Source organism: Osmia bicornis, chromosome 2 (assembly GCF_907164935.1).
Source record: "Osmia bicornis bicornis chromosome 2, iOsmBic2.1, whole genome shotgun sequence".
Lineage (NCBI taxonomy): Eukaryota > Metazoa > Arthropoda > Insecta > Hymenoptera > Megachilidae > Osmia > Osmia bicornis.
In genome coordinates, this window is record NC_060217.1 from 3,547,869 (window position 1) to 3,567,872 (window position 20,004).

General features: G+C 42.2%; 1 protein-coding gene across 11 annotated transcripts in view; it reads right to left on the reverse strand.

Moving 5' to 3' along the window:
• LOC114875500 overlaps window positions 1–20,004 on the reverse strand; it is a 210,556-nt gene that overhangs the window by 123,400 nt on the left and 67,152 nt on the right. For all 11 annotated transcript variants that reach the window (XR_003789252.2, XM_029185855.2, XM_029185858.2 and 8 more), the window contains exon 3: window positions 702–782. Coding sequence is in view for 10 of the 11 variants with exons in the window: in XM_029185855.2 (XP_029041688.1) it covers window positions 702–782 (81 nt within the window). In the remaining variant the exon portion in view is untranslated. The remainder of the gene's footprint in view (window positions 1–701; window positions 783–20,004) is intronic.

A 20,004-nucleotide genomic window follows, 5' to 3' on the forward strand; every position in this document is an offset into this window, starting at 1 on the left:
ACGTCAAGACTTCATCGAGGGGTGAATCTCGTCAGGTAGGGTGAAACATACGAGGCGTGGGTAAAAATAGAACTTCCAGAGCACGCGTCGGGATGTACGGTTTATTAGCACTTCGAACGCGAACACAGAGAGATTAAAGTTGACAAGAACGAGACACGGGTTACGGATAATTAATTCCCTGTAACGACGCCATTTTTATTGTCGCGATCAGCCGCAAGTATTCAATTAAATATAATATATTCGAAGAAACGAGTATCGTCTAATTGTAATAGTGATAGAGATATTATGCAAAAAATTATACAAGCTGTCTTGTAATATCGTACCTATTACGCAACTGCGATTATATTTTAAGTTTATTTTATAAATGTATGTCATTTTCAAAACATAACCTAATCTTATGCCAAGCTAAACAATTTTAATAAATCCCTTTAACCCCTTTGAGAAGACAAAGTTAATAAAGTTAAAATACTTCCCAAATCACCGTTTTCAATTAAGACGCATTATAAAATTCCCTAGCGTCCTCTTAATATGGGCCAACGCCCTTCAGAAAACGAAGAACCACGACCGTGAGAAAGAAAGTCCTTCGACACTTTCCCGCCAAGTTTTCCAATTAACCCCGAGTTTATTACGCGCGGGATTGAGGTCGAGGTTTTTTCATTGGGTTTCAAAGATGAGAAGAAAAAGGGTTAGAAGAAGCTTACCTGGGTGATGGTATGGGGCGAGGCTTGTCGAGCGTCAGTTCCGAGCTGAGGGGCGAATCAGGTCCGCGGACACTGGAAGCCCTAGGCAAACAGAATACAACCGGTTAGATCGATCGTCATTTAGAAGACAATAACTTATTCCAGTCACTCTTACGTATTACTATGAAGTTCAATGTCCGCTACACAAAGCACTTATCATTCACAAACAAACCACAGTTCACAATATTCATAGAAAATCGATAAGAAATTACGACGAAATTTTCCACGTGCTCACGAAATTACGCCATATTAAGGACTACATTTCGCGTTGCGCAGTGCGGCGTCAGATGGCTCGCGCATGCGCAGACGGCGGCGTTGGTGATTTAGCGCGGAGCGGGTCGATTAACAATTACGCGCGAAAATTTAAACGCGCTAAAATCAATATTATGCTCAATCTTTTTCTTTTTTATAGAAAATCGTAAATTATGTTAAGTAAATATTTACACGTGATAAGATATATCTATACTCGACTGCTATGTCTAATATTTTCACGAGGGGTTTCCAACTTATTAAATCATCACTCAACGTACCGTAATTACGTTACGAGAATAAAATCTCTTGGATCGATCGTAAATTACATGGTGCGCGAGTCGAATTATTGGAAAACGAGTATCTTCGGTAGACAGGTCAAACGATTATTCTGAGAACGTGCCTCGCAGGATATTCACCCTTTTTGCATCGCATAACGTATCCACGTGGTTGTACCAGTGTCGTATATTTACACACGGTGAAGCATCTCTTGTATCGTCTGGTGAATTCATTTTTTCTCGCAACAGGTACGTAATTTGTCGCTGTTGCGCAACATTCGAAAACGTTGTCTCGCCTTTACGGATCGGCCTGTAAATAAACAAATCGACGCGGGTCTCGACGTTAAAATGCAAAATTCATTTTCGCGAGCCACGCCTTGACCAGATCTATTCTCGTTGCCTCCTATCGGTATCGGAAAGACGAAGTCGACGGATAACGGTTATGCAACAGCGATTCAGTTTGCATTTCTCCTGTATTACGATACAATATTTATATTTTATCCGCATAATGACTCGATATCGCGAACGTGCTTTCGTGCGAACGGACCGTAACTCACTCGTGGCGCCTTGCTACGTGACATAAATTAATAAGTTCGACGAATAAACGCGACAGCCCGGATACTTTACGCGCAATCGTAGAATTAATGCGTTCCCCGTTTTATACCAGTCCTCCGGTGCATCGATTCGCTACGTGTTCGCGTGATCGCTGCTGATAAACATTATGGAAAATTCACGAATTTACCGTTGCACTTGCGCAATAATTATATCTCATTTGCCTAATTAGCTTCAATTTCTTAATTCGTCGCGACCCAATTGAAAAACGATATCGCGTGTCCAGTTTATTATATCAAATCTTAATTACCAGATGTATTTCATTTGGAACGACACATTAAGCGGTAACTTATTAAAAAATTTGAATATTTAATAAGAAATTATTAAACAATTATTGCCAACGGGATAATATCATCTTTAAATCAATTACTTTGAACGGTGTTTTATTTAATATCCTTGATCGTTCTCTCTTCCGTTCGTTCGTTACCTCTCGAGTAGAAGCCGCTGGACAAATATAATCAAGACTCCGATTCGTTTCTCGGTTTCAAGTTCCTTAGACAGTTATTTTCGTGATTAATGCTCGGACGAGAGTAAATATATTCTCAACATAACGAGAGAAGATCTCCGAGTGGATTTCCAGTCGGGTAAACGTGTAGTTACGAGGCTCTGGCTAATTAATAATAATCATCCACGGATCGCTCCCCTTGATAAAGCCTGTATATTATCGCGGGTTTCAGCCAAAGCAGTCGCTTGTAATTACGACTGCCTTTGGATACCGCTCATCTCGGCATACGGTTAACACGTATTTATCTCAATTAAAATGCCGCTTTCCTTCTGAAAACCTCCACGATTGCTTGTACGCCGCTAGATCTGCCATTAATCAATTAAGAAGCGCCGCAGAGGATGTCCGTAATTAGATCGATGAGGCCATTCGATTGATCTGGCAAGCAACCCTTTTCCTCATGACACATCATTTACACACTCGTCTACTCCTTTTGTTAATTAGATGCGAAACATATTTCATTAGTACCTTTAAAGATACAATGTTCGTTTAACGAATTTTTTTTTATTGTCGCTTTGATTAATAGGAACTGATATATCGATGCTCTTCGTGAAGAATTTAGAAAATTAACAAAAATATTTTTACTATTAGTTCAGAACAAAAAGCTAGTCGATAAATGAGCAAGTCAGTTTTCACCTGGTGCAATGGTAAAAAATCGTATCCACGTTCTGAAAGTTTCATTTGCTCTGCAGATTCGTATAGCATCATTATTTCTACACGACTGTTCGTATCGGACATCAGGGGCTTTCGTGAAAATTTTATTCTGCGACGAAATACATGGCGGATGACAGGAACGAAAAAATTGGATCGAACTGGCATGGCGTGCAACGGAGACCAGGGGCCAGACATGAATTTTCGCGACACGCGTTTTATCAAAGGGGCTTCTAATTAATTTAACAATTTTCGTCCGACAAATTATATTGCGAGCATTTCAAGCTGAAATACACCGTTCCATTACTCTGATATTATAACGCGGACGTATCGTACAGCAACGTCCAGTTGTTTCAACGTCAAATAGGAAATTTCTCTCTCGAAACGAGCAAGTATTTTTATTCTTCCACAAATAAAAAGAATTACTTCAATGGTCATTCTGAACCGTTAAAATGAAATTTATAAAATGTCATTTAAGCTTTGAAATTGTCTTTCGATTTTCATTCGCAAAATTGAACGCTATGTTTAAATATGTCCCGTGAAAAGTTCACTTGAAGTTTTTCAAGTGACAACGTGTTCTCGACATTTTCGGGCCATCGATCCATAAGATAGAAAAATATGGCCCGAAGGTATTTGCATCGCGTGTAGACAGATGCTGGTTTCGCACGCGGTACACTTTGACATGGATCGGATTCGCGTAGAAAATAAATAAAATAGCGAATCGAAGAGGGTATCCAGTCAATAACTGCTATCACGCACGCCCATCGGTTTGCCCCGTGATATTGCGATCATAGTTTCGATCGTTGACGAGACAAAAACGAAACGCTCGCATCGTCAAGAGAAATATCATTCCCGGCAGCGAACTAAATAACACGAGCTGGTAACTGAATCCGTATCGTCTCGCGGCTACAAATACTCGTATTTCCTGGCTTTTAGATCACAATTCGATGCAGAATTTCTCTGATACCATAACGGTAACTCTATTCGTCGTCAACGTAAAACCAGTCGGTCGCAGATAACTAACGCTAGTAATGTAAAACCATATGTAGTAGAACTTAGAAGATATAACAGGTGAAAAATGAAAGAAATTAAAAAAGAAGATTAAATTAGCAAACGAACGGGGCGAACGAAAGAATCCGTGGAACATAGAAAGGGAGGAAACTCGTCCATCTTTTTGTAGGAACAACTGACAGACTGCCTGGAGCATTTTCATCAGACGTACCTTTCCGTCTCTTTTAATATCCTGGTTGTGATCAAATGTGAAACCCGTTGAAATTCTTCAAATTAAAATCGACAGGTATTTCGAAACGCTATGAACTCGAGTTTCGCTAAATTTCATCGTTTATCGTTTGCCATTAAACATTTTACTCGTACCAGCACGGAAATTGCGGTGCGTATCGAGCAGTGACTTAAATTAATTGCTATTAAATTTCCTTTTATTACGGAAATGAGAAACGTATTCATCGGCTAATAAATTTCATCGCCAGGAGGTGCATTTAAATTGCAAGTAAACAGATATCGATGCAATTTAAATCCCGTCTCTAATAACAACTCGATGTATACTAAATTTATCTTGGATAAGACAAAAACTGTTATAAACGATCGCATTGTGTCTCTTTTCGAGCGTATCCCAGCAATCGCCCGTGGCATTCGAACGATTTGAAACGTCTTTGAACGCGAGTATCGCTGTCGGCGGTGGAATTAGATTGGAAAGAGTTTACACGCGAAAAGTACACGCGTTTCTCGCGAAACAGATGACGAGGGAGGCAAGGAAGGCGGGAAGAAAAGCGAGGAAAGAAGCAACCGGCTCCCTTTGTGAACGAAAGTGGATGCCGAGGGGCGTTTTAACGTGCCGCGTTTTATCGCGCGATCCATTCGCCGTTCTGCAAAGCATTTGCCTTTCCACAAGCTCGCGACGAGCCTGGCAATTCCTCCGAGGAAACGTAGACGTCGGTGAATTCGCACAAAACCTGCATTAACACCGAGAATCCGCACCGTTGGCTCCGCTTCTCTGCCCAAACAGACCCTGCTTCTTTACGACGAAACCTTCGCGAACACTTCCGGTGCCGATTTAATAAGCCGGCTGCCGGAAAGAAAGCGGCTATCATTCGTCTTTGATCCGAGATTGAATCTCGAGGAAGTCGATGTTTCAAGGGTATAAAAGCAATTGTGGTACAAAGTGGCGTATTTCATTGGTACTAGAATTCTCTTTAACCATGACGCAACGATCCAGTCGCATTCTTATATAAGTAAGACAATATATTCCTTATTGGATACTTAGTTCCGAGAGAATAACAGCGGTTTTAAAGAACCGGCCGCAATCGGTCGTCAGGTGATCCCTTTTCAAAATTCGACAGAAACCTGAACTTAACGACCGCAATGCACATTGCGCAACATCTATAAATAAGCTAAGGAAAATAAAAAATCTGGACAAACGATCGTCCTAGTAGTTAAACGAGTTCGCTGAAGTTACATAAATGTCGTTGTTGAAATATTACAAAGGTACGCTGCATCGCCGGAGAGTCGGCGACGCACGGTATTTGAACCTACATCTTTGTATCTGACATAAATCCTCGAATTTCAGATCCCATAATGTCAAGCTGTAATTCAAAGGATCTGACAGATACGATTTAAACAGATTTGGAGATACCTATGGAACTCGAATAACCCGGATTCCAGATTTCCTCCGTTATTTATGTGCCGACGATTCCGTAAAGTTAAACTTTCGTCGGCCGAGTGTCAACAATGATAATTCCGAGCCGCTTCTCGTTAGCAGAAGCTCGACGTCCACGCAAGTGGAAGTTGTGGTTGTTTTAGAAGGATATTGCGTTACATCACGGAGACGGGATCCGAAGCTGCTAATGCACCAGCATCTGACACCGGCTTCATTCGAGAAATATGCACCGAGGGTGTACCGTTACTGGTCAGGCTGCTTCGTCGTCACAGATTATGCAATGCAAAATGAACAGGAAAAGTCGAGCCATCCTCTTCCTTTAATTGAATCGCCTTCCATCGTGTTACGCGACACTCGATCGAGAGAACCTCCGAGAAATGCAGTTGCGAAATCACGAGCATTGTAAATCTCTGTGATATAATCTGCTGTTTCGAATAAACTTTATTAAAATCTCGAACAAAGTACTTTCCATCTTTTGTATGCCAAAGAAATTTCCTAATTTTCCTTCGATTGACCTAACCGTGCCTAACTATCCTCTGGGAATTTACTTTGAAATTTTTTCTCAAAATTCGCTTGCAACTGTTGCTTCGCTCAACCGGAAGAAAAGTTCAAACAGAACCTTTTCCTCTCTCACACGTCACTCGTTATACACTCCAGCCATGCTCGGCAATCAGCAATTTTTTTTATCTAAACTCCACCGTGGCAGCGTCATCTGGCAAACATTTTTCCCCGTTGCAGCTTTTATTTGATTTTTTTCCCCCTCGTCTCATCAAAGAGCCCCCGCGCTCTTGGTTTAAGTTACAACCGGGAGTACGGTGAGTGCGAAATAACTCGCCTTCTTGGTGGCCACTCTTTCTCCGCTATGATTTTCGACCGACCAGACGTTCCGTTGCATTTTTTACGACGGAGACGCGAAGCAACGGCAAGCAACAAATTAGATTTCACGGGGACCAGAATGAAATTTTCGTTCTGCCACTTTCTTCTATTCCTCTTCCGACGAGTCACGGACGTCGTCGCAATTCTTTTATTAAGGTACCCCGTCCCCTTTTTACCGCCGGACAAGATAATTCTCCGACATTATGCAGCAGCGAGTTTACCTTTATTTTATGCGGAAATAAAATTTGCGCTTAATGTAATCTTGACGAGTTTCCATCTTTTGAAGCAGTTTATAAAAAATGAATCTTTTATTTCCACCGCCTAAGATGTTCCTCCGGTATACTATCCGTGCCATTTTCCTTCCAACGCTACCTCGAACGACCCACTAAAAGCGCGGACGAACAACGACGATATTTCCCCGCTATCTCCCGGTGCCATTTTCGTTCACCTCGTACCAATAGCCTCCTTTATAGCTGGCCCGCGAGAGCGCCGTTAACATTTCAGGGGGTTTAAAATCAAGCGAAAGCCCGATGAGCATAAAACGTCCGAGCAGTCGCCCACTTGGATTAATATTATCTGTTCTGCGACGTTTTCTGTCGTGTTCGCGAACAGTCCGTGTTTAATGATAATGCCACCAACGAGGATACCGGGTAAATATTACACGTTTATTGCTGTTCGGTAGTCGTAGCAACGGTTTACGACCTCGTCCACCCTTTAAGGGACGCTCTTCCGACCGTGAAAACAGCCGATTCTTCTCTGATTCAAAGTGGTTGGATCGGCATCAATGACGAGCGAACTGGGCGGTAATGGTACTATTGCTGCTATTTAAAGGAAGCCAATGTGTTAATAAAAGCATCGAAATTTTATAATACTTCGAAGACCTTCATCGAACCTCTATAATCGCGCCGATCTTAAAGAGAATCTTTAACCGCTGCGAAAGGAGCTTATTAAAGTAACATTTCACGATCGTACATAAAATCTCGGGTGTCTCGAATGTCGTAAATCTTGCCGATACCGAGGCTCGAAACAGGAGGCTACCGGAAAAACCATCAAACAACGGTTACTCCCATTACTAACGAACCTAAAAGCGACGATGGCTCGCGAGATTCGCTTTGAGTTCAGTGGCCAGCGTTACCGTTTTAAAGGGCCGTGGCAAATGCCGACTCGTATGATTCTAAGTGGTTCGTAATAGACTTTCGGGAAAACGGGCGCTTTTAGAATTTCACCGAGCAGGCTGATTCACCCCTCCGCGTGTGAATGTGATGAGCAGAAAGAGAGAGAGAGATACAAAAGAGGAAGAAGACGAAGATGAAGAAGAGGAAAGAAGGGGGTCAAGCAAGATTTCGGCCACGATTCCGTATGCGCGCAGCTGTCGTGTTCTCTACGCCTCCTTGTAGCTTGGTCTGTCAGCAATTTCGGTAATTGGTTAAGTTTAGTATGCGTGACGGGGAACGCGCGATACCAGCGACGAAAAGTACCGCCGCTACGTGCTACCCGCTCCACGCGTCGCGTTAACGCGTTCAGTTTCCGCGGCCGAACAGGAGCCACGGTATAATTTGCGAAACGAAATTACCGCTGTAATTCTTTGAACGCGTCGTTCGTTATTTAAATATACTCTGGTTGAAAAGTTTCAAACCTGCGCGGAATGAAGGTGCACCCATCGAAGCGTAGGGGTGTCATTGCGCGGGGCCACCGTGCAAGTACGGCTGTCCCTGCATTTTCTAGAAATGCGTCGAACAATAAAACAAATGAATGATTCTCGATGCGTTCGAACGAATAATTTCTGAGTTATCAGTTTCAAAAACACCTGAGTCGATTCCTCGGTTGGACTTTAGCCACCCAATTACCGCAGGCATCGTGGACCCCTGTAAAACTGAGACTTGACTAAGACTTCCTGATTCCGAATGGGCGCGTTGTTTCGCGAACGATCTTCTCGCATCCGCGCATCCAGGACTTCCAGGTCGTTTCGAACGCGCCACGAAAGATCAAAGTTAGCCGAGCTAGATATTTCATCGTGGACGTCTGAGCGGCTGCCAAGAGCTCCAAATGCGTCCGTCCGGGGATTTGCGAGCGGAAGTGAACAGCCGCGAGGGTGGAAAAAAGCGAACGGGCGGAAAAACTGCCACGACGTCGCACAAACACGCGCCTTCTTTCGATCGCGATGCTTCTCCCAGACTTTGCGTCTCGAGCGGTCAACTTTACAGCCGACTTCCTTCTTCTGTACAATTTTTACGCTCGATCGGGCAAATTTGAAAAAGATCGCGTAAGAACTCCCTAGTGACGGGAGAAGAGGAGAAAGCAAGAAGAAACGAAATGCTTCCCACGGAGAAGGCACCTGCGCCACTCGCAACTATTTCTGGTCGACCGATGTCGCTCGCTGGTTAGGTAGCTGTTCACGCGCCGTTGAAACGGCGTTATATTTACCGCTTCCTCGTACTCGAGGCGTTCCGCGGCTACTCCTCGTTCTGGGTCAAAAGTCTTCGCGGCCGACGACGAAGAAAGAGGCTCGAAGAAACAAGTGGCTCGCGAGAAACACAAGTGTACCTTCTTGCTCTTGCTCTCCTTGCATTCGCCTGCTTCGAGCGGAATCTTTGAATCTCGGCCGAGTGAACGATCGACCTGTCCACTCGTAGCTCGCTTTCAAACTTTATCCTCACCTCTGATAAATTATTTAGCTGAACGTTGATGATAGTCAACTGTGTTTCGCATTAATCTTAAGTTAACATCTCTAATTCTCGACAGCGTTCCTTATCGTGTATGTAATATATTCGTGAACGGATATAAAATTTTACAAAAGTTGATGGTTCGTGCAAACGAAATCACCTGCGCTGCAATTTCCTAAGTACCAGGCAAGTTCGAGGTAGAAATTGTTGGAACAATTGTTTGAATACGTCCAACTATGGGATAACGCGAGCAAAAGTGGTCGAGACGATTCAACGACACCCGGAAGGAACCCAGGGAGCAAAAGAGCCGTATAATATCACGAAGAAGAGCGGAACGCTTGGAAAAACACTCGCCGAGTACGAACGATAACTACTTCCGCCGGATACGTCACTCACGAATCTTCCTTTCTCTACCGTGCCACTCCTTTCCCTTCGTGACTTTCGATTTTAATCCTTCTCGATTTGAGCGACATTCCCTTGCAATATGATTCTAATTGAAACGCAACTCTTTCAAAAAAAGATTCAGTAATCAGAGACTCAATGACTTTTAATTTCTCGAAGTACCCGCGAACGGAACAATGAAGCAGTCGGGAAAAAACCATTTAATTCCATCGTTTCGCGTTCTAATTACGAATTACGGAAAAGGCACGATTTCATCCGCGGATACCGTGGGACCACACGAAATCGCTCGGACGATTCAATCCGCGGAACGGCAGAACGCTCGATGGCGCAAGTCGCGCGTAAATATCGATACGGTGAAAAATGCACAGGAACTGGTTCTATTTGACCGATCCATCGCTTTCCGCGTCGGTGTCACAGAATATTACGCAAACGACGTCGCCGTGAATGATCTACGAGAGGTCGAGCCTCGTATATCGTTCCCGTTGCCGGTTCAACTTTAGTAGCGACGTTTCGCAAGCTCACAATTGAAGCCGTTCGTAAATAGAATTAACCTCTGCACCGAGCTGTCCCACCTTTTGGTTGACATCTATGAACACATGGATTTTTCCAAGGATTTTCACATTAGCCAACTGGGATCGTAGAAGAAATAGAAACGCAGAGAGTCTGATTCTACGAAGCACCACTACTAATGATTCTGCATATGTAAACGGATAATTATCACCGAGCTGCGACTCGGTAAGTTGCAAATTACAATGGAGGGACGGCGTTCGAACGAGGTGAATGGCTGTTGTATCGTGTTTCGTATTATGTAAATAATCGAGATGAAATTGAAGAGCCGTGAGTATTTCAACAACAGTGACCTAATACGCGTTTATGTTTTTAATAATCACCATCGACTGAAACTACTTTGCGTCTGATTCATTATAGTCTAATACTACTGAAAATTCCCCTCGATTCTATGCCAAGACAATATATCATACCAGTTAATAACTACACATACGAGTATTGCTACATTTCATAGATGACATACGAAGTAATATTCCACTTCAAATGAAACGATGGTCAAAGGTACTCGAGAAAGGACCATCAGCTACTCAGCTTTCGTCGTTGCAATAAAAGTTTCTCTGTACGCTACACTGCGGACTCGGACAAATTGTTTTGTTCAATGCTTTCGTTAAATTTCATTTCTTCGTTGCTCGTAAAAACGAACGTCCTGACGTTTTACGGGCATCCCAGTTCTTAGCCAAGTTTCGCGTTGTTCTGATCGTTCATTCCATCCTGCTGATTCTATTTTCGATCTTCGATGCTAGTACAAACTCCGATTCGATGGAAACTTTTAGTCGGTGGGGGAATTGAAACAAATCCTCGCCTTTTATCGCTGACTAATTGTATTGAATGATTTTCGATTGAACCGAACGAATCGTTTTTGATACTTTTGATAATTAAAACATCTAAAAATTCTTCTCTGATACTGTAAAAGGAATAAGAAATGATGCAAAGGAATTGGCAAGTAGCTAATTGAAAATTTCACCGGAAATGGGACAGCCTGTAATATCTGCAGCAGTGACCGCAAGCATTCTTCCGTGTTCCAGAAAAGCTATTTCAGCTTCGGTGTTGGCCACGCGAGCCTGCTCACCGAGGAATGTAATTACCAGCTGAATCATATGCTCGCTCCAGTATATAACTTCAACGAAATCCCTCGGCACAGTGGAGTTAGTTTTCGCGGCGGTCGACGTGACTCATTGCATCGTTGACAGAGTCTACTCTGTTCTGGGACGTTGGTGCAAAATAGCCTTTCAGAACGCCGCAAGAAACGTCTAATCTTCCGTTCTCTTTATTAATAGACCTCGTCCAGGTTTATTAATAGCCACGTCGCGTTTGATCGATCTCGAGCGTTACTTTTCCCGTGTTTAATGGACGTACTTGAGACCATCATTGGACACATCGCGCGATAAGTTTCGCAAGAACCGTGTGAAATTAATACGATCGTCTTAAAGTTTGCCCGTTTTCTTGTCATTTTCCTGTATCGTCCAAGATTTTCTCCCATGTGCAACGAGAACAGGTAAAATGTGAAAGCGAAGGGAATTCGTTTTCCATCGCGTCTATAAATCTTGGTCGTTGCGAGAATTACTGGTGCTGCGAGAATCAACTGAGATAATGAACTGTAGCCTGTAATTTCGAAGCTGCTACGAGAGCGTTTAATCGGTTCGCTTTCATAGAAACGTAATGTTACCTTTAAGAATGAAAATCAATCACGGCAAACTACAGATCTTAGTTACATTAAACTGTGATTTATTATATACTCGATATTATGTGTTCGAATCATCCAACTTTCCAGTTCCAACTTTCCCATCATTTCTTCTGATAATCGCATATATTTTTATTACAATCTTAACACTCCACGTTATTTTCCATTTCACCAATAGACAGTTAAGAAAATTCACTTTTAGTAAGAGCAACCTTGATTAATCCAACAAGAGGAAATTCGCTTTTCTATATTATGATCCGAAGCTGAATCAGCGTTGCATTTATGCAAGTTTGCGTTTATCCGTTAATGCAAGTTTTCGACTGCATTCGTCCCGGTACTTCGACCGACACCGACAAGATTAAACATCATCCTATTCGGCTACAAACTCCCCGTCCGTATCTCCGCGATGAAATGAAACTGCTCGCTGATTAATCGCGTGTCCAGCGAAATCGCAGCAACGAATTCCGCCTAGACAAGGAACAAGTGTTTACAGTGGCCAGCTGGTTGCTCGTTTTGCCAGCCCCGCGATCGGCTTTGATCTCGCGCTATGGTAAAACAGACCGATGTTCATTTCCAAACGGGACCGTGGTCTTGTTAATTCGCCTGCCGTGTCCGTTTCTGCGTGCACAACCACGGGAACACGGGATTTCAATATCGCCCTGTTCTATTTCTACGTGTTGCGTCTATGGAATGTGTTTTCGTGTATATTCTACGGGAACGATATTTTCGTCTTTGGTCAGAATAGGTTCGTTGGTTTTTATTGCAAATAGTCGGTAAGACGACTGCGGGGGTCGCAGAGGGTCACATAGCGATTAAAAAATAAATTAACTGTCATGGGGATTAATAATAATTAGCGAACTGATTGTAAGACGCAAAATCTGACACCGCGCTCGTCTAGTCGGATAAATAAATACAGGGCAGATGACGAACGATTTCTGGGAACGAGCGATAAGGGCGAGATCGAGGAACAGCCGAAGATCAATTGCGGGCCGAAGGGCGCCGTGCAGTGAAGTCGCACAAGTTTTCTTTATAATAAAGTACACTTTTATATACGTTTCATCTGCTATTCTTATTTCATATTATTATATTAAAGCACCTTGAATACACCCTACATGATTACTTATGAATTTCTTGTTAAATTATAAGAGTTGAAGGAGTTGAAATGATTCGAAAGTCGAATACAGAGTCGTGCTCGTTTTCCCGGGAAAGGAAGTAACTTCCTCTCGACTCCATCGTTTATTACTCTAATTGCGCAACGCTTTTACCTTCGAGTCTGATACGAACCGAGTTCATTTGATCTCGCTCGTGAGTCATTTCCTCGTCGACAGACTCTGACGCAGAAATTCATAGCGGACGTTGTGTGTATAAATATCACGTTGCAAAACGGAGATTGCGTGTGTCGAAACGACATAACAGTTTAATCACGGTCAGGGGTAACGTAATAAACGCCTGCTACGTATGTAGAAACAGATGAATCTCCCGGTTCTATTAGCTACTCAAGAATTCCTAACATTTACATTTAGAATCTCGAAAATCAGCGACATAGAGATGTACTATTTCAGAGTTAAGTAAAGTTTCTCTATTTTTACATGGTCTATGATCGATTATGTATCAAGAGGTGTTTCAAAATCAACTCTGATAGAGTAGACCTCGGATGGACGCCCACTTACAGATCGAATCGTTCCAAAGCAAAGGGAAAGAACGAAAAAAGGAATAATCTGGTCGAAATAGAAGGAGAATACGTGTCAGTCGCGTGGGACGAGCCACCGATACGTTTCTTCTATGATCGTCCGAGTCTTCTGAAATCATAACAAACTCACCGATTCCACCTTCGCTCGCCAACGTTCCCGGACACCGAAATTTATCGATCACAATCGCCTTGCTGTCGCGGTGCATAAAACACGAGCTACACTCGTAGGACATTATAGATGCGTGAGAGAGCGAGAATCACGTGGGTGAACTCCCACGCGATCGATGCTCATATTTGAATATTTATTCAACCGAACCAAAGCGACTCGACGACGATCAAAAGAAGACTGAAAAGTGGAGCGTGTTTCCGCTGTCGATTACACGGCTCCTTTTCGAGTTGGACAAGCTTAACCCCTTCTCCTATGATTTTATCGAATTGCGTCAAGCAGAGCTAACTAATCATTGTTTGAATTTTGAAACAAATAATGTACATGGCATTCAACGATCCTTGACTGGGAAAATTATAATTGTAATTATACTCGAAATTATCAGCCAAATTTGACACGTTTGAACTGTAAGATGAGTCACGAGTGTGACTCGATATTATAAGGCAAAAGGTTAACTGGTAATCGAATGATTTGGAAGAATCGAAGGACTAAAGGCAAGTGAAATTAAAAAATTTCCAGCTTGAAGCAATAAGTTAGGATTATCAGATATTGCCAATTAAAGTTTTCTCGCTTCGCTGATAGAACTTCAACTTATAACGCAAAGGACTTGAAGTTTCATCTTCCCTCTTCATAATGATTGACGTATCATAAAGCCACGAGGAAGCAGACTTCAAACAGAAGATTACAGGATTACGAGGCAGTTTCTCGAGCAACGCGTGTGTGCATCGTGTCTGTATTTGCATACTCCGTGTAGCAAGTACTCGCGGAACGTCTACAAAATTCAGGAAACTACTCAAGTTATCCTCATTCGCGTCTCCGAGTGCCTTTATCTTCGACCCTTGGAGAATAATTCACGAGGTGAAGCGGGGTATGAATTAATCTTCAGAGTTCAAATTCCGATTACTCCAGCTTGCAAACTTAACTATTTCAAATTTGAAATGAAGCCAGTCTTCTTCGAGTATTTAGCAGCGTTTTCTTTTTGGAGATTCAAACATGGGTTAATTAACAAATCGCTGCGATTCGAAACGAAGAAAGAACTAGTGAAAGCAGACGACTGGTTCTTCTGAACGAAATCGAGATGCGCTTTCTCGGCCGATCGTCCCCCAATTTCTGTCAATCGTATGCCACGAGAATAGCGGAAACAGCATTTACCATATTGAACGAATCAACTTGCATGATATGCAACGACCACCGAAGTGCCCACCTTAATTAGCGTGGGAAAATGAAGTACAAACGCGATTACCGCGTTTAATTGTTATATAAAATTCGAAAATTATTGTCCTGACCGATAATGTTTCTTACCGGCCGACTCTTCCGTAATTACTTTCAGAAACGTAGGAGCATAAATTGATCGAGTAATCGTTCAAGAAAAAGTTCCACTCGACTCGAAGTCGCTGTACTCGATTATTATAAGAAATATTTGATCATTGTAATTCTCTTATAACGATGTTTTCTTTATCAATAAGACCGGTTCGATGTTTCGTGGACTCCGATAAAGATCCGAAGGATTTACACTGGTGGAATTAATTCTGGACACTGAATAAAAATATTCTTTATTTCATATTCGTGCAGAAAATGTATATTCTGCTATGCTAAATTGATACCGTAATATTTTTATTGTAATCTATAATGTTTATACTTAATATTTTCAAAGGATTTGGTCTGTAAATGTTTTAAAATTTTTATTTAAAAAAATCTAAACTGTGTTGTGATTTTTGTTTTCTAAAATTAGAAAACAATGATTATATATTAAATAATTTGAATAAATGCGAAATTTAAGTAAAAATTTAAAACTGTCTAAAATTAATTCCACTAGTGTATTTTCGAGCAACTTTGCGAACAGTTCGAATCGAGTTAGGGTACAAGACTGGAAGCGTGTACGATTATCGAGCTTTACAAATGTTTTTGTACCCTCCGTGTGTAAATAATCGAACGTTGTCCAGTGTAAAGTACGGTCGACGTTACACGCGTTACTTTCACGGTGTTCAAGACGCAAGATACGCAGCACGATCGTAAAGAAACACGTTAATTAACTGTAGTTTTCTGTTAAGTGTCAACCGAGAATCGACGGAACACGGTTTCTCTGTTCACCCTGCGATTTCTCTTTCGTTGCTTGCCTTGTAAAGTACAATCTTAAACGCTTCCGTTAACACACGTTTGTATTTCTACGTTTCTCTGCTCAATAATGAGTATTTATAGCTTTAACAACTTAATCTCCTCGCAAGCTCATACCCGAAATCGAATACAATTTCTTTTATCATCGGCTTATTAGGCGATGAAAAATAATAAAAATTGGAAAATAATGCACGATAAGATAAAAACGGAAACGTAGATAACTTCAAACGAGACTGAATGGAGGTACTTTTATAATTCCCAGAAATACAAGGTTTCGTTTAAATTCTGTTTGCCGCGTATCTGAAAGTTTCGTCCGTATATCTTTAACTCGTAAATTTACGGGACGCGGTGTATCGCCATGCAAATCCGCGTAGAACTTCCTGTCTGTAGAACCGTGAGCATGTTAGCTCAGAAGATTAAAGCCGGTGATAAAACATACGCACACGATCAAATCTGTTGCAAACTCGATCAAAAAACATGGTTTTATTTAAATTATAATGTAAATCATGATTTTTGAATTTCCATTTTTATCCAGAATTTTAACGCGTTTCCGAAAGAGTCTTCGGTAGCGAAATGATGAAAAGATACATCAGGAGCTACGTTTCGAACCGTAGTGACAAGCAGCAAAGAACAAAGGTGCCTTTGCGAAATATGCATTTACATAAGTTCACACTTAAACGAACCACAAAGGAACGACCGGTTGAATTTAAATGAAATTAGCATTCGCAGATAGGATCGATTAAGTGTATTCTACTTGTCGCCGTTGTTTCGCCTACCGGTGTGACACCATTGATTCCAATCGACAGTTTCTCATTTATAAGCAGCGTCAAAGGAGCACGGACTAAATTAATGAAACAACCTTTCGACCGTCCCGACGTGATCCTTTAAATCCTGTCCCCTCAGTCGTCCCGTCTTTTTATCCCTCGAGGGCTCATGTCTGATCAGGAAATCGAGAACTCGTTCAGAGAAACTCGAGATGACTCGATGAAAGTGGTTGAAAGAAATGACAAGTGTCCGTTTGAAGTCTGCTCGACCCGTCGATTTATAATTTTTAAATAATTCCTGCTACTTCGGCTCAAGGGTCGACAGGGGTGAACTGGGATTGAAATTTTTGGTGGTAAATTAGTGACACGACGAGCACTAATTTTAATTAATTAGGCTTCAAATTTCCAACTGCCAATTCACCCTTGGGGATGGGTGATTATAGTCACTTCTAATATGTAACGATTATTCAACTTCGACTGATCATAATCATTTCTAATGACAAATAACACATTTGGTACAGAGCCGAATAAAATTCTCTCTACGTGACCCAACACCATCACCAACACCATCGCTGCATAAAAATGTAAAAATGCAAGAGCTTCGTGCGCGTGAAAACGTTGAGGCATTCCGAGGTCAGGCTGATCGACGCGAACTCGAATAATCCTGATAACAATTCGCGAGCCACATCCGCGAGAGACGAGACTCGGATAGCAGAGAGAGCTCGAGCGGTTTGTCGGTCGGTCTGTAATTTGTAACGTCGGCTATTCGAGCGTGTAACTCTGTAATGACGCGTAATGATCCCGCCACGAGTCTCGAGTGTCGTGGCAGAGGCATATATACATATGCAATAGCTTCGTTTCGTAGCTCGATCGCTTAGCTACGTGTCTTCCCTCTCGTGTTCTCGTGACCGTCCATCAGGAAACGAGGCTCGAGTTCCGCGAGCGCCGAGAATTCCATGGGCATTCTCGATCCAGGGTAATTCGAAGTAAACGCGAACAAAGAATCATTCGTGAGCATTCGCAAGAATGCTGTCCACTGATAGCCGGAAGGATAATTTATAACCCTCCTTCAGAAGAGATTCGACTCGTCCGGAGAGAAGAATTCGAAGAAGGAAGAACAAACTGAAGAACGAAAAGTCAACGTCTGTACTTTCGATGTCAGAGAGTTTGCACGGGTTTCACTCAACTCTGTTTCGTCTGCAGGAAGGAGTCTCGATAGTTTCCCGTTGGAATCCTCGGACCTGTGTCTAATTAGTAATTACGATTCATAAACGGACTGTGAACTGCGTCTGATACGTTCTCCAGCCGAAATCACGAAAGCAATCTCACGCTCCGCGAAACGAGTTATTAACGAAGTCGCGTGTGCGACTTACCACTCGGTGGGATTAATACGGGCGACTTAAGCTCGCCAGAAGGCCATGAATAATCCTTCGTTGGCGTCGCAGGACGCGGCGGAATTTCAGCGCACGGCTTAATACGGCCACGACGGCCACTTGTACCTGTTTAAACGTCCCTGCGACCCCCATAAACACGGCCGAGATATGCAACGAGGATAAATTGATCTTTGAGGCGGCCGTTCGTCGCGCGTCGAAAATCCAATTTCGCCGGAGACCCGCGACAAATCGCGCACTGATCGTTCACGCTGATGTAGAGCAACATCGTTCAACAAAACCCTCGTTCCTTCGTGAAAATTTCCAATCGTTCGGGTCAATTTATCTTTTGATAAAACCGTAAATTTCTAGAGAAAATAAACACCAGTTATATTCAAGGAAAATACTTCGTTTCAGTGAGCTCAAACATATTTAATAAACCCGGAGTTAATTAGAAAATAACCGATTAAAAGCGCGCAAATCTTCCTGGACAGATTTAATCTCCAGGAAACGAGTAACATCCAGTAAGCTGTAGACAGATACATAAAGTAAAGACGCAAGGAGAGAAGCATTATTTTATGTAATATCGCGATAGGTGATAGTTATTTACAGCATCTTCGATAATATTTTATCCTGTGCCGTGAGAAACTATACTAACCGCAACTTCTCGTTCGAAAAATGACCGAGAAAAGCGGAATCCTATCTGATGGAGACAAATACCTACGGTGTGGTGGTTATAAATTAATGGCGCACGACCTGGCTAAGTGAAACCGAGTCGACAAAACGATTTATCTTAATTAGGGCTCCGAGTTTCCTGATCTGCCCCCGATGCCGGTGCGAAATTTGCATTTCTTTTCGTCGCTCTGTCCGCAGTTACGCAATACGATCGAATGGAAACTGAGAAAGAAAATATTTCGCAATTTTATTCTATAACAACACCGTATACTCTACTAACGAAACTTGAATCAAGAACATTAATTTGCATCAATTAAGAAACAAAATACCTCGGGTGCGAAGGAGGAATTGATACGCTACCCTATGAAATCGAATACTACCACAATTGGCGGAATGAATATCGAACAAAATCAATACTTGTATCGATGTTAAATTAGAAGTAGAATGATACGAAAGATCAAAACGTTAGTCGGTGCTCCGTTTCGCCGCAATGTAAATGTATCGCGAAAGCGTATTACGTCCGATTTAACGATGACCATTAACAACGCGTAGCAAATCGAGACGTCGACCGCAAAATCGGTCATCGCGCAGTAAACCGTCTTTACGACCTGACAGCCTCGACCACACCGCGGTCGTTGCGAATTTCCGCGAAGGAACCGCGATCGCGCGATAAATTTCACGCCTTGGGATCTGAGATGGCGACGAAAGTTCTTTAATTTTAGAATATCATATGCCGGAATATTCCTGAATGAATTTTCATTCTAAAATAAATACAAAAATATTTGCATTGTTAAGAAATGCTTCCGATTCCCTTCTGAATATAAATCGATGTGACACAATTCTAGCAGCATAGTTTTATGATCATAATAGAACGTCGCATTCGTAGATGCTTTTCGGCGAAATATAAAACACATTCGTACAAAAAGAATGCGCTTTCAGCATCGAGCAAACAATGCGCGAGAACGGAGAGCACGTAAGAAATCCACGTGACGTAAGAATTTTATTATGCACCGAAACAATATTAAAAACGTGAGGGAGGAGGTGGAAAGTATTGTTCCTGTCTTCCGATGAACACGAAACATTCAAAGAGATTTTAATATCAGAAGAGCTTGCGACCAAACCAGACTGCGTTCCCCTGGTACAGAGATAAAAATACATATAACGTGCCCACTTTCATTATCTCCAAGAAAATACCGCGAATGAAGATTGCAGCTGCATAATATTGCACGCGATCGTGTATTGCACGGATGCATTTATTCATACCAGTCTGACCACCAGCGTTTCTTCTTCGACCATGGTCTGATCACTTACGGTATCATTTCACTTATT